Source organism: Capronia epimyces (assembly GCF_000585565.1).
Source record: "Capronia epimyces CBS 606.96 chromosome Unknown aczIQ-supercont1.3, whole genome shotgun sequence".
Lineage (NCBI taxonomy): Eukaryota > Fungi > Ascomycota > Eurotiomycetes > Chaetothyriales > Herpotrichiellaceae > Capronia > Capronia epimyces.
In genome coordinates, this window is record NW_006912906.1 from 2316590 (window position 1) to 2330673 (window position 14084).

The 14084-nt window shown below is 51.7% G+C and overlaps 7 protein-coding genes across 7 annotated transcripts; 4 read left to right on the top strand and 3 right to left on the bottom strand.

Annotated features, from left to right (window-relative positions):
• Window positions 1-101: 101 nt before the first annotated feature.
• A1O3_04113 (uncharacterized protein) lies at window positions 102-1025 on the bottom strand (the record flags this gene model as incomplete). The annotated part of the gene is made up of 1 exon (XM_007734243.1): window positions 102-1025. One exon carries the CDS (start codon window positions 1023-1025, stop codon window positions 102-104), a length of 924 nt encoding a protein of 307 aa, XP_007732433.1.
• A 672-nt stretch (window positions 1026-1697) lies between these two features.
• On the top strand, window positions 1698-2506 carry A1O3_04114 (uncharacterized protein; the record flags this gene model as incomplete). Its single annotated transcript, XM_007734244.1, has 2 exons — window positions 1698-2180; window positions 2246-2506. The coding sequence occupies 2 exons, from the start codon at window positions 1698-1700 to the stop codon at window positions 2504-2506; spliced, it is 744 nt and encodes a 247-aa protein (XP_007732434.1).
• Window positions 2507-3325: 819 nt separating this feature from the next.
• A1O3_04115 (peptide-methionine (S)-S-oxide reductase) lies at window positions 3326-3964 on the top strand (the record flags this gene model as incomplete). Its single annotated transcript, XM_007734245.1, has 1 exon — window positions 3326-3964. The coding sequence occupies one exon, from the start codon at window positions 3326-3328 to the stop codon at window positions 3962-3964; it is 639 nt and encodes a 212-aa protein (XP_007732435.1).
• Window positions 3965-4489: 525 nt separating this feature from the next.
• Window positions 4490-5368, bottom strand: A1O3_04116 (uncharacterized protein; the record flags this gene model as incomplete). The annotated part of the gene is made up of 1 exon (XM_007734246.1): window positions 4490-5368. The coding sequence occupies one exon, from the start codon at window positions 5366-5368 to the stop codon at window positions 4490-4492; it is 879 nt and encodes a 292-aa protein (XP_007732436.1).
• A 785-nt stretch (window positions 5369-6153) lies between these two features.
• Window positions 6154-10263, top strand: A1O3_04117 (uncharacterized protein; the record flags this gene model as incomplete). The annotated part of the gene is made up of 1 exon (XM_007734247.1): window positions 6154-10263. One exon carries the CDS (start codon window positions 6154-6156, stop codon window positions 10261-10263), a length of 4110 nt encoding a protein of 1369 aa, XP_007732437.1.
• A 691-nt stretch (window positions 10264-10954) lies between these two features.
• Window positions 10955-11408, top strand: A1O3_04118 (40S ribosomal protein S21; the record flags this gene model as incomplete). Its single annotated transcript, XM_007734248.1, has 2 exons — window positions 10955-10986; window positions 11174-11408. The coding sequence occupies 2 exons, from the start codon at window positions 10955-10957 to the stop codon at window positions 11406-11408; spliced, it is 267 nt and encodes an 88-aa protein (XP_007732438.1).
• Window positions 11409-12372: 964 nt separating this feature from the next.
• Window positions 12373-13991, bottom strand: A1O3_04119 (phenylalanyl-tRNA synthetase alpha chain; the record flags this gene model as incomplete). Its single annotated transcript, XM_007734249.1, has 2 exons — window positions 12373-12466; window positions 12517-13991. 2 exons carry the CDS (start codon window positions 13989-13991, stop codon window positions 12373-12375), a joined length of 1569 nt encoding a protein of 522 aa, XP_007732439.1.
• Between the last annotated feature and the right edge of the window lie 93 nt (window positions 13992-14084).

Genomic DNA, 14084 nt, shown 5'->3' on the forward strand with positions numbered 1-14084 from the left:
GGCGCGGATTGGAAATGCATCTGCCCATGACTATGTCTACCAAGTAATATTTTCAGATCGCTCATATCATATGCTTTAGTGAATCTGATCCCGAATCGCCACTAAGGAGCGGTACCGTTGGTTTGTGCCTCTTTCGCAGGTCCATCGTCCACAATATCTTCGTACATCAAGGGTTTCTGGACAAAGCGCGCATCACTAAGACCTTGCTGCCATCGGTCAAATGCTTTCCGCGGTATGGTCGCCGAAGTCCACATGCCATTCCGACGGAATGAATCTACCACATCAACCACCACATCAATCGCAACGTTGGGGAAGAGCTCTGCAAGTTCATCCTTGAAGGACTCGGCATCACGCTGGAGCACCCAGTCTATCCCTTTGTTCAGCGCAATGCAGAATCGCTTCTGCGCCGCAAGCACCTCCGGAGTGATCGTCGACGTTTCCCGGTAGTACACACTCCATGGGACCTCGCCTTGCGTGACCATCTCCATCGCGATCGAGACGTCGGGGTTGCGTGCAACCATGACTTTGGCGGAGAGGTTATCTGTGACAAAGAAATCGCCCATGCCGCCTTGGAACAAGTTTCCCAGCATCAATCCGTCCAGATCCTGGATAAAGTCTAAGTTTCTTGGGTCGATCCCGTTCTCGCGCAGCAGCATCTTGAAGAAGAGACCGACACTGGCACCGCCAATGGACTTCATCAGAACGGTTTTCCCCACCACATCAGCCAGAGTGAACTTCTCTCCACACTTTGCGCGCCTGAGCAGTGCTAGGGGACAGCGGTTCGCGATCTGACCGAAGACTGTATAATCTTGTACCCGACCACGGTACATGGATGGAACCCAAAGTCCGCCCAGCGCCATGTCGGCAGAGCCATCGGCTAGAGCGTCGAGAACGCCATCCCATGGTGTAGGGATTGTTGTAGTGACATCCAAGCCTTGCTCGCGGAAAAACCCCAGCCGATCAGCAATATACTGAGGCAAATAGTTGATGTTGTACCCTGTAGCTGTAAGGTAGAATGGCTGCATTGTTTAATGCGTTTGACCACTGACGATCGTAGGTTGTGTCAGAATGATTTTAGCAGACTGGGGCACTTGGTTCGATGTAATGTCATGTGTCGAGATTTGAAAGTGCTGGGAAGAGAGCCCTGCCTATCAGTAACTGGCCCATCGTCTAAATAGTCCTCCGTTCCAGAGGACTTATAGGCCGTACGCAGAAAACAGGTCAGACAAGTCGAAATTTGGCTACCCTTCTCGGGCATCGCCATCGCCCCTGGCGCCACCCGCTGAGATTGTCTATCTCAGATCTCGTCGGAAAATCCCGACCTCTCACACGGCGGCGATTGTTGATTCCAATCGGCATTTCCCGATTGGCATATCATATCCAGGGCTGGAGTATTGTTCTGGTCGGCCGCGATCTTTGGGCCGATTAAGATTATGAAGATATTGATGAGTCGTTACTGAAGTCAGCTCGGAGGAAAGATGAGATTTCGGAAGGCCTTCCTATCGCAAGGCTGGGCCATCTAATGATTGGCAACACAAGTGAATGCTTGGTTTCAGAGTCTGGTGTCGCAAGGATTGCGGGTTTGCATATATTGTATTGGCAGAGCAGTCGGACAGCATACTTGCTGCCGCATGCTTTTGCTTCACTGCTCACGTCAACCGCCCAGCACGAGAGTGTCCCAATCACATATACCGCCAATGGCTCCCACCATCACCCTTTACACAGATCACCACTGCCCATTCGCTCACCGGGTTCAGGTTGCGCTTCGTGAACTTGGGCTGAAGTTTGAGACCTGCCTTGTTGACATCACGGTCCCTCGCACACCCGAATACCTCGCCATAAACCCAAATGGAATGGTGCCGGCCCTTGTCTATGGTGACCTTGTGTTGACAGAGTCTGGTCTCATTTGTCAATTTCTGGCCGACTCCTACCCGAGTCACCTTTTGAAAGCCAGCACAGAAGCAGCCGGTGCACTGCAACGTTTCAAGATCGGGTACTTCGTTGATACATACTTTGGCAAGGCCCATCCATTGTTTGACTCGACCGTCTTCTCAAATGAACCCGACGCGAAGATGGCCCTGGCGACTCAGTACATCGAAGCTATTGTCAGACATGTTGAGCCACTCCTCGGGGATGCGGCGCCGTTCCTTGGGGGTTCAAATCGCCCAACACTGGCAGAGGTATGTCCGTGTCACAGCGTACCATGCATCTTGAGTAGACTAATCTGACCATCCGTGATGTCTAGGTGCTGACCGCGCCTTTTCTTCTTCGCGTTCTGATGCTGCCCAAGCATGATGGACTAGTACCGAGCTTTGTCCCTGAGACACTTAAGCGTAGGGCGCCGAACTCACATAGGTGGGCACAAGCCGCTACAGCTGAAAAGTCCGTGACTGCCATTTGGGACGAGGATCTGGTGGTCAAGCGCACACTGGAGAGAATTGAAAAGAGAAAAGCCGCAACATACAGTGGCGGCAACGAGGTTGACAAAGGGCCATCTCAATCCTGATAATACTAAGTACCTACCTAGGTATTAATAGGGAGTCCACAGCCTCGCGGCCGAAGGGCCCCAATAATCAAGGGGTGCTGCCTTAACTCCGGGCATATTGGGTTTGGGTTTCGGTGGAGGCTGGCTGGCAGACTCGTTGCTATCTCAGCATTGAGCCCACCCCGTTCAACGGCTCCGCTGGGTGATGATGAGATCTTGTTGTTTGGTGGGTGGTGACTATGGCTGTCTATCAGAAAGCTGTCACCATCACACGTCATGTACGGATAGACGGCTGGGAATGCTCCCCAAACACTCTCGAAATAGGAGGGACAGAAGGAAGAGTATCTAGACGAAAAGGGCGGGTTTGATAAAGCCCGCTTCCCAACCTGTCAACATCCACTCACCTTAGGACAGAATCTACCTATAGTACGGAGTAGGCAGTGCAATGATAAATGATAGTGGAATCATTAGGAATCATGACCACTAGAACAGCCGGTAGACCGGGGTGTAGATATGCTTGGTACTCCATACTCCGCTCCTTACTGCGCCTCTATGGAATTGTTATCCTCGGCTCCGAATTGGTGCGAGCACGGAGATGGATGACGTGCGAGGTTATTTGGACTCATGCGGCACATCCATCCTTTTGTTTGTCGTTATTGTCCAGCAACCAGTCTGGCTTCTGGCTTCTGGCTTCTGTGTATATAACATCTGCGCTCGTAGTAGGCCCCGGAGCATACTCCGTACTGTTTTCACCACCTTCAACCTCCAGCTCCAGGCAAAACATTCAAACTGCAGACTACCGCCTTTCTCGCAACTTTCCTAATCGCTGCCCTTGCCGCCATGGCCTTCCAAATGCCCACCTTCCTCACTCGATTCCTGCGACCTTTCACCTCCTCAGCATCACTGTCCCTTCAGCCCGATTCACTGTCTGCCTTGCAGTTCCCTCCCAACTCTCAGAGGGCGATCTTCGCAGGAGGATGCTTCTGGGGGCTCGAAGAGTTCTACCGAAAGCACTGGGGCAATGGCAAAGGTCTGCTGGACTGCAGAGTCGGTTATACCGGTGGAACTACCGAAGCGCCTTCATATCGGGCCGTTTGTAGCGGGCAAACTGGCCACGCCGAGTCACTGCTTGTCGTCTTTGATCCAGATCGAGTCTCCTACCGTCAGCTGCTCGAGTTCTTTTTCAGGATGCACGATCCGACCACGTTGAACCGACAAGGTGCAGACACGGGGACACAGTATCGGTCCGCTGTTTTCGCGGAGTCCGACGAACAATTCAAGATTGCCACCGAGATTAAGGAGAAGGTGCAAGACCAATGGTACAAAGGCAAGCCCGTCACAACTGAAATCAAGCGCGCCACCCAATGGTATGATGCAGAAGATTATCATCAGGACTATTTGAAGAAATTGGAAGAGCGGGGTGAACACGGCTATCAATGCCCTGCCCACTACCTTCGGCGATTGCCTGACCTGAAATAGAGGTGACGAGCAGTGGCTGTTGAAGCGGGAGGTTGATACTTTGACGCTGTTCGAATGCAACATTTGTAACTATGAATTCCGAATCAATATGTAGCACGACCAGCAAAACTCATTGTGCCCTTTGCTTGTATGGAAAACAAAGGACTGAGACTCGGATTCAATCCGATCGGCATTTTGACCTTTTTGAACTCCATGTTTTGGGTGCTTAGATACACCCAGCTATCTAATCGTCTGGCAGTGCTTCTGATGTCAGTTGACTTTCTGTGCGCGTAATGCTGATCAGCATTCTCCCAGCAGCGGCTGGCGATATCTGGCTTCACAGAGGGGAAGATACCCCCTCCAGAGCAGTTCAATAGGTTCGCGTGTTTTGTCCCGAGCGAGGACAGGGACGATCCCCCATGAATACCGGCCCGCCCAGCTAGATTGATTCGGAAGGTTGGCCCAGACGAAATGCTGGACAGCTGACTCATTATTCAAGGAAACATAGATCATCTCATGGGCCTGACGGAGGCCGAGACAGCAAGCTCACAGGCGACTGGGCATTCTCACGGCACCATCTAGTCTGACAACTCCACCATTGAGCATGGGATTCTCGACAATCTCCTTGACAAGACGGGCGAATTCGTCCCCCCGGCCCATTCGCGCCGGATACTGGATCATTTCCGGATTCACTGACGTGCGCGAGCCAGTGTTGCCTTTTGACTTGCTCTCATTTCCCTCCTTCTTCGGGGGTGACGCCGATTTTTTCTTGGGTGGCACAGTCATGCCAGTTTGGAAAACTCCTGGTGCGATTCCCATAGCTCGTATACCCGCCTTCTGACCTAGTTCGCGTGCCAGGGGTAGAACAATGCTACGGACAGCGCCTTTGCTTGCGCTGTATGCCAGTTGGCCCACCTGGCCTTCGTAAGCGGCGACTGATGAAACCACCACCACAATGCCTCGCTCCCCATCTGGACCTTCGGGCTCATTAAGGGCCATGTGCGGAATGGACAAGCGGATGAGGTCTACCGTACCCCGGAGGTTGATAGCTAGGGTCCGGTCGAATGCTCCCATATCCATATACTTAACACTTTCATGTGTTGCAGACGGGTCTTGTTTGGGCAGAGATAACGTGGCGGTGCCGATCCCGGCGCAGCAGATTGCGCCCGAAAGTGGCTTCGAGGTTGTTTCTTGAATCCATTTGAGTGTACTCTTGACTGCGTTGTGTAAAGACTCAGTGGACGCGACGTTCGTCTTGGTGAAGAGGATTCGCGAGGAGTCGGTGTGGGAGAAGGTATCTGAAGGAGGTGGATTGAGATCGAGTATTGACACATTGCCGCCATTTTGGAGGAAAAGGCTGGTTGTGGCGAGCCCCAGGCCGCTGGAGCCTCCAGAGACTATGAACGTCCGGCCCTTGATCTGCATCTTGGGTTCAAATAGGATCATACAATTCACAGCAGAGGAAAGGGGACAAGAGCGAGATAGGATGGCAAAATATTGTAAGTGTGCCACAGCACGGGCACTGCCTGGCCTACCTCGGTTCGCCTGCTACATCACATTCCTTCACGTGCTTTGTTGTAGCAGTGATGTCGAAGCGTCGGGCTTGCTCGATCTCAAGCTGCGCCTCTCTTTTGACAGCAGGATGATGCTGCTGCGTCACGAGGGCGAGGGTGAGGGCGAGAGCGAGAGCGGGGACAAGAAAGGGTTGTGCCTAGAGTCCGCAGTCGCGGACGAGAATATCTCTTGGTTCGGAGTACCGAGATACTGTTAAGTACCACCGTACTATACGGAGTACACAGAAATTAGACTCACGGGGCGGGGATGGGCGCTTCGTCATTTCCTTGCACCGCCGCCTAAGCCTGAAACCGCACCAAGGCTCAAGCCAAATCAACATCGCGGCAAATGATCACAGCCCAAGTGTAGGGCCAGTGACGAATTCACGCATCTGCTTCGATCCTTCGACTGTTGACAAGTCTGCATGACTGACATGGTCGGTTCAGGTCCAAAGCACAAACCCGTGTCCTCATCACTGCACCGAAGTTCACTGTGGCTGGTCACGGCAATTGGACTACAGTCTCAGAACCAGGCTGATCCTCAATTGTCCCGACCAGCTGCATCGACCAGCCACAAAATATCCTCATTGCAATCCTCCTTCTCTATCGCCTTCAATACTCTACAGCGTCTTCGTTGACCCAGTTAATGCCTACCCTATGTCCCAATCCTCGCACCGCTCGAAAGCGCCCAACCGGAGCGTGCACAGCATACACAATGGGAGCAGAAAATCTCAGGACTCTTCTAGGGTGCGCAGAAAGTCTATAGATGCGAATGAGGCTTATCTCTATGCTCTCCGTGTGGCATACCTTTCCTACCTCTTGCAACCTCGCGTCACTCGAAAGAGGCATGTGGAAACGAAGCCTCCCCTCCACCGTTCGACAACGTCTCACTCCTTTCACGATCTCATGAACGACTTCACCGTGGTGCGGGATTCTAAGAGTACCAGGTTTCCTCATGATTTCATAAAAGAGCTGGAGAAGAGGTTGAAAGGTATTCTGATAGGAACGGAGAGGCGACCAGAATATCACGATGCATTGGTCAAGCGAATATTTGCCATATTTCTTAACACACTGTCCGATCCTGCCTTCAAGAAGCGCATGGAGGCCGATCGAAGAGCCGAGGATTTGGTGCTGATATTCTTCTCGAATGCCACCAAAGAGCTGCAAAAGGGGAAACCGCCCGGAGACGATGGAGTCAAGCGCATGGTGGATCGTCATGTCGCTCTGTTCGTTCGTCTCCTGACTCTCATTCTGAAAGATCGAGACTGGGCCAGAGACAAGCCCGAACTGGCAAGCCGTTTGAATGCTCTGGAGTCGAAGCTGCTGAAGGGAGATGACAACCTCGCCACTTCGCAAACCAACGGACAAATGACTATCGTGGAGGAAGTTGTTCCTTTAAGCTACGACGTCAAGGACATGGCTTTGGTTCAGGTGGTGGGTCAGATCTTTGGCTTGACCAACACCATGATGCAGTCCGACATCGCCAAAAATAAACCTTTCTGGACAGAGAAAGCAGCTCTCCAGGATTTGAAAACATACCAGCAGCACCTCAACCTGGGCACAAATTTGACACTCAATGCAAATGATTTCGATACTCAGGAGGCCTACGAGGCATGGAAGAAAAGTGAAGGACCAGAACTCTCGCAACTCATGCTGGCTATCATGCAAGCCAATCCGGAATTGGCCAAGAGCACTCCTGGTGGCAATCTCCCCCAATTCAACCCTCAGGCCGTAGCTACTAGTCCTACAGACTCTCGTTACGCCGAGTTCTCTAGGGTTCTCTCGCAACCTGGGGACCCTTCTTCCTACGTCCTGGATCTACCGGCAGATCTAGGCTCCCTCGACTTGAATGCGTCCGAACCATCACAGCGCCCCCAAGACGCATCGCAAGTTTATACCTTTATTCCCTCTGACCCTCGAGCTATGTTTCGCTTCATACTGCGCCAAGCTCTTTCTCATGACCTCAATGATAAGACGAATGATGGAGGCCAGCCGTTTTCCAAGAAGACCACGGAACTGCTGAGTGAGATTGCACTGCGATGGCGTTTACCCAAGTTTACTCGAATCGTTCTATTCCTGGATGTCGTTCGTGAAAAGGTTGTCGAGCAGGCCATTGGTTTGGAGACGGTGGATGCCGCCTTCAGCTACGTCAAGGATCCTCCGCAGGAGGATTCGAAGAACAAGAGAAGCTCCTTTATCGTGAGTTCGGCTCTTTACGACAGATACAACTGGACTATCGCCGACTTTGCCTTGATGGGAAAGATACTCCACGCGCTGCATGAGGCGCTACTCCGGGATCTGTACGAAGTAATCATGACTGCTTACGCCGATAAGGCGGAGCTGCAAAGAGTGGGAGCCATCATGGCCATCGTAGATGACCATATTCAGAATGACCCCAACTTTACGCAAAACCGTGAGGATTTGCAGAACTTCAAAAATGCAGTCATTGATGGATTGGCAAATGAAGCTCGAAAGGTGTACGACAGCTTGCTGGATCGTCAACTGCCCCAGCAGAATGAGAAGTGGGAATTCTACCACATTCAAGAACTGGCCAAAGCTGTGCTAAAGCTTGCAGAGAGAGTGCAGAAGAGATTCCGAAAGAATCCGGAGATCCTGGGCATCAACCCGTTGATGATTCTGCTGAACTGTACTCTACCAGCATTTGCTGAAGATTCAAAGGCAATGGTGGAACAGATTCTGAATGTTGCGCAGAGAGAGGGCTTCGAGGTAGCCATCCAGGACGGATTCGACCTGTATAAGGAACTGAGCGAATTTAGGCGAGTCCACACCGAAGCCTTGCCTCACGTGCCGTTTCCGTACAAGATTGAAGATTTACTGGCGGATTTCGTCTGGCGATGGATCAAAATCACCGAAGAACAAGTTATTGGGTGGGTCGAGAATGCTGTCAAGCAGGACCGATTTGTTGTTAGAACCCAACATCCAGGTCAAGTCCCGACTGAAGACGAACGTCACTCGACCTCTGTCATCGACGTCTACAGCTCCTTTGGCCAAGTTATAGACCAAGTCAGTCAGCTGAACTGGGATGATGATCTCAGCTATGCGAAATTCATGACAGCCCTTTCTAAAGCCCTGGGACTCGGCATTGCAAGATATTGCGAGTTGCTGGATCAGATGTTCGGCAAAGAAATGGACAGGCTGACTCCGGAACAAGAGGCAGCGGCTACAATGACCAGGCAGGAGAAATGGGTCCAACTGGCCAAAGATACTTGGAACAACAAGGAGCGTGTCGAGCCGTTCCAATTCTATCCGGAGTCATTTGTGAAACTCAACAACATCTCCTTTGCCATCCACCAGTGGGACAAGCTCGAGTCAGATGTAAATGTTGACGCTTGTGCTGAAGTGATCAAGAAACATACTCCACCGGTGGCTCACCGGCCACGAAAGACGTCGAATTATGTGTTCACGATCAAGATTGTCGAGGCGGAAGACCTGAAAGCGTGTGATGTGAACGGGTTTAGCGATCCATATGTGGTCTTGACCGACGAGTACCAGAAGCGCTTATTCAAGAGCAGGATAGTGTACCGAAATCTCAATCCGCGTTGGGACGAATCCGTGGATATCACAACGCAAGGACCTCTCAATCTCATTGCCACCGTTTGGGATTGGGATGCGGTTGGCGATCATGACTATGTCGGACGAACCTCGCTCAAACTGGACCCATCCCATTTCAGTGATTTCTTACCGCGTGAATACTGGCTCGACTTGGATACACAAGGGCGAGTGATGGTTCGAGTCAGCATGGAAGGTGAGCGGGACGATATTCAGTTCTATTTTGGAAAAGCCTTCAGAAATCTGCAGCGTACCCAACGAGACATGACTAGAAAGATCACCGACAAACTGTCCGCCTACATCAGCCATTGCCTTTCACGACGAGCGTTGCGGTCTTTGCTCAATCGCGGAATATCCATCTCCAGTGTGTCGTCTTACTTTGCTCGGAACCGAGCATCGGTAGTACCAACCACGGCTATGCCGACAGACGCGGAAATAGTCAATGCACTAAAGCCCTTGTTTGACTACTTCGACGATAATTTTGCTATCATGCAACAGACGCTGACTTCGGATGCAATGAAAGCCGTCATGACACGGATCTGGAAAGAAGTCCTCGCAACTATCGAGGGTCTTCTGGTCCCTCCTTTATCCGACAAGCCATCTCAACAGAAACCTTTGAACCAGCAAGAATTAGACGTTGTCTTCAAATGGCTACAGAGTTTGTTGGAATTCTTCAACGCGGTAGACGAAGATACCGGTGAAGCCAACGGCGTCCCCCTGCCGGTATTGAAGAATCCAAAATATCACGAACTGCAGATGCTCAACTTCTTCTACTTCGAACCCACGGAAAGCCTGATCCGCGAGTCGGAAAGGATGGCCTCTGCAACAGTCGCCAGTCAACAAATGCAGCGCTCTCGCCTTTCAGCCCCAGCCACTCTAGGTACCGTCGGCGGAGGTGGTCTGCTCAACCCTGGAAGTTTGGCAGGTGCCCGACGTGCTAAGAGCATCATGTTGAGCCGGAACCTAGGCACGATGCGAAAAGCGAAAGAGGAGAAGTGGAAAGCCGCCCAAGCCGATCCTAATGATGACATGATCCTGCGCATCTTGAGAATGAGGCCGGAAGCAGCGGGGTACTTGAGGGACCGATCCAGACAGAAAGAACGTCTTGCTGCCGCTGCCGCTGCTGAGATGATTGTCAGACAGAGTCTTCTTGCTGGTGGAGGAAGGATGACTGGACCAAGTGTGATCAGAAGGTAGTGCGCAGTCCTGCATTCGACGTGGGAACTGAGAAAGGACGACTAGGAAGAGAGTTGACACCGTTGAGGTTGTCATAAACTTTTTCTGGGCCGTCGTATGGGAATGGAAAGGGAGACGCGGGAACGGTTAAACGGACACGATCGAATAATGATGACTATGAATATGCATGAATATGGATACGGATATGGACTATGGTCTAAGGCGTCGAAGGAGCAGAAGTCATGTCATGTTCATTGTTGCAAGCGGGACCAGGAAGGATGATTTGGCCTTTTCCCTTGTTTCTTTTCTAGGGTGCAATACAACGTACTAGGTATCCAGGTATCTGGAAATTGATACCTTAGCAATGATGGTTTACGAGGTCGTAATGGAGCTTCAGCAAGAAGTGGCCCTGTCGCAAAAGCGGCAGACATATAGACGGTCATACATGTATTAGCACTAATAATTAGTAGCGGCTGGAGTCGACATCGATTGACGGACTTCCAGTTTTGCCAAGATTTCGCCGCCAAGACTCGGGCGGCTGCGTTTTGCACCGCCGACCGCGCACATTCCCAAGGCGAGCATTTGAGCTGCGGCCCAGTCGACGACATTCATTTTTCGACGACACCAAATCTTACGACAACTCAACCCGTGAGACGACCAGGACCGACTCCTCCAACCCAAGTCCAACTTTCATCTTTCACACTCAGCCAAAATGGAGAACGAGAAGGGCGAAATCGTCGATCTGTAAGGACCTTTCCTTTCCCTCCTCCCTCAACCCCCCCCATGTCCAACACAGTCCCCAATGGCATGGTGGAAACATCACACCAGGCTCTTTTCTCTGGGGGGGAGCGGTGAAAAAGCTAGACAGGCTACGCTACTTGCGCGAGAGATCCGAAACGAAATGCTGACTGATTTTGTGCCTTCTGTCCAGCTACGTCCCCCGCAAATGCAGCGCGACCAACCGCATCATCCGGGCCAAGGACCACGCCTCCGTCCAGATCAGCGTCGGCAAGGTCGACGAGAACGGCCGGTACACGGGCGAGAACCATGTGTATGCGTTCAGCGGGTTCGTGCGCTCGCGCGCCGAGAGCGACGACTCCCTCAACCGACTGGCCCAGAAGGATGGCTTCCTCAAGAACGTCTGGAGCGCCCAGGCCACGAGATAAATCCGCCCAACGTCAGTGCTAGGAGCTTGGGGTGAGACGCGGAGAAGATGCAAGGCCGCGAGAAGGGAGAAGTGGCAAAGGAGAAAAGACTGTTTGTTCAGCGACTTGGGAGAGTGGGCAGAGTAGGGGCGCGAGGGAAGGCAGACAGACGTCTACCTCTGCAGGCATACTGACCGTCACCGTCACGGCCTAATGCGGGCTTGAGAAGCTGGCGTGCATGCAAAAGGGTCCCACTCGACGTGGTCTTGTGGTCTTGTGCTTCGACGTGGACTCGAAAATCGGAAAGTCTGGATGGGATCTTCTTCGCTAGAAATGGACCGTCTGGTGTTCAATGGCTGGAAGGTCTGAAATCAGTTCAGAGACAAATGACAGAATCAAGAATGAATTAAAAAAAAAATTACTTCCCCAAGAAGAGAAATCCAAGATCAGATCGGATTGAATTCCAACCACTTCAACACATCTATATTTTATACACGTGCGTCTTTTGTTTTTATACTATACACAGTGCGTCGTTTGTTTTCGGGAACCACACCGTCCATGCCGACCGCTTCGAACATGGTATGGTCCCTGTTCAGTGTTCACGCTTTTTTGCGAACTGTAGCGGAGAAGTGTAAGTGTGCCACCCGTATCTGTGCTCTGATTCTTGATCTCGGATAATCACAGCTCTTCAGAAGGTGGCTAGTGTACAATCTTCGGCGTTGGATGTACGATGTGTGTTTTCCTCTCTACTTCCTCAGTCATGGAGCGCTGGTCTGAGGAAGCCTTGATATGCCGGTGCCAAAAAATAGATATGCTACAGCAGACAATGCAAGCGAGCGCGAGAAACAATGGGCTGGCCCCCTGTACAGAAGCAAAAAAGGGTATCATTTCTAGCTTCGCGTGGTCTAGAACTTTTGGCCCGCTCCTTCTACACCGTGGCTGTCGTATTTGACTCGGAGCCTCGTTGTCTTCGCTTCGATAGGCTTTAATCTTTGTGCAGTCTGACCGCGGGATTCTGTTCGATGAAGTTGAGGTCCACCTTGTGGCCCAGCAGTTCACGGATGTTGTTCACACCATATCTGATCCGGATTAGCAGGCTGATGGGTTGAATTGGAAAATGATAACTCACTTGATCATCGTTGGTCTCTCCAAGCTCAACCCCCAACCGTATATCCTCATATCCTTGGGCAGGCCCATGGGCTCCAGCATCTCCGGTCGGAACATTCCGCTATTCCCGATTTCAACCCACTTTTTCAATCCCTCATGATAACTGAATATCTCCATACTGGGTTCCGTATAGGGATTGTAGGCGGGCTTGAATCTCAGATTCTTGATCCCCATCTTGTTGAAGAATACCTCCATGAATCCAATCAATCCACCCAGCGTAAGGCCCCAGTCGGCGATGACACCTTCTACCTGGTGGAACTCGGCAAGATGGGTCTGGTCGACGGTTTCGTTGCGGAAGACGCGATCGATCGAGAAGTATCGGGCGGGTCGAGGATCCAGTGCGAGCTTGTGCAGCATGTAGGTCGAGATTGCAGTTGTGTGCGTTCGGAGGACTAGGCGGAGAGACTCGTCCGCGGACCACGGATACCTGTAGCCTATCGACCCAAACTTGCCACTTTCGTGGACAGCACGCACATCCTCCCAGTACTGCTTGAAGTCCAGTTTCTTCGCTGCGAGCTTGTTATCCTTGTCTGTTGGAGGAGGCGTTGATTTGGCCCCAGGAGGCGTGGGCTCAGGATCTTCGCGCGGAGGATCGGCCTTTACAGGGTCTGAGATATAAAAGGTATCTTGAAGGTCACGAGCAGGGTGCTGTTGAGGAACGAAGAGAGCATCGAAATTCCAAAACCCAGTCTCCACGTAGCGGTTGGTGGGCATCTCTTCGAAACCCATCTCGAAAAAGATCTCTCGGAACTCTTGCCGGACCTTGTTGAGCGGGTGAAGAGCGCCGGCCACCGTGGGTGTACCTTTGGCCTTGAAGTTGTACGGTTTCAGCTGCACAGTTTTCCAGGCACCCGATGCTAACATTTCCGACGTAAGATCTGTCTCTTCCTTCACAAATTCCGTCGAAAACTTGGGTCCCTTGGCGAGCTTGAAGTCAATGATTTTCTCCTCGACCACGTATTTCCTCTTCTTGAAATCTGCCACAACCTTTGGGTTTTCCAGCTTGTGGGTGGCTTGAATCTCTCGTAATTGTTGCCGGACTTCGTCTTGAATTTGATTGACGGTGGCTTTGAGGATGTCCCCGTCTTTTCTAACCCATTTCTGCTTAAAGGCGTCTCCTGACCCAAATTTGGCAACATTGGGATCGCCCACGGCGGCAGGCAGGTCTCTGATTTTCAATCCCTCTAGAGATGCCCTCACTGCCTCGAAGACCCTTGCGCCATTGCTGCCGTGATCCGCTATTTCCTGGCCTTCTTTGGTAAGAACAAGTTCCACCCGGCCGATTTGCTCGGCTTGAATGAAGTCTCGTGATCTGAGCTTGTCAACAACCGACTTGAGAGAGGCAAAAGAAGCCGTAGGAAATGCTTCGGAGGTGGTGATAGGATCGTCGCTGGATGCTAAAACGCTGAGGACCTGAGGAGTCAAGTCCTCGGCCATGGTTGCGTCTATTGACGACCGCAGAGCCAAAGGTAGGAGAGTAGGGCGAGCAATGGCAAGGGAGTAGAGGGAGCTCCTCAATTGTGTTTTCTC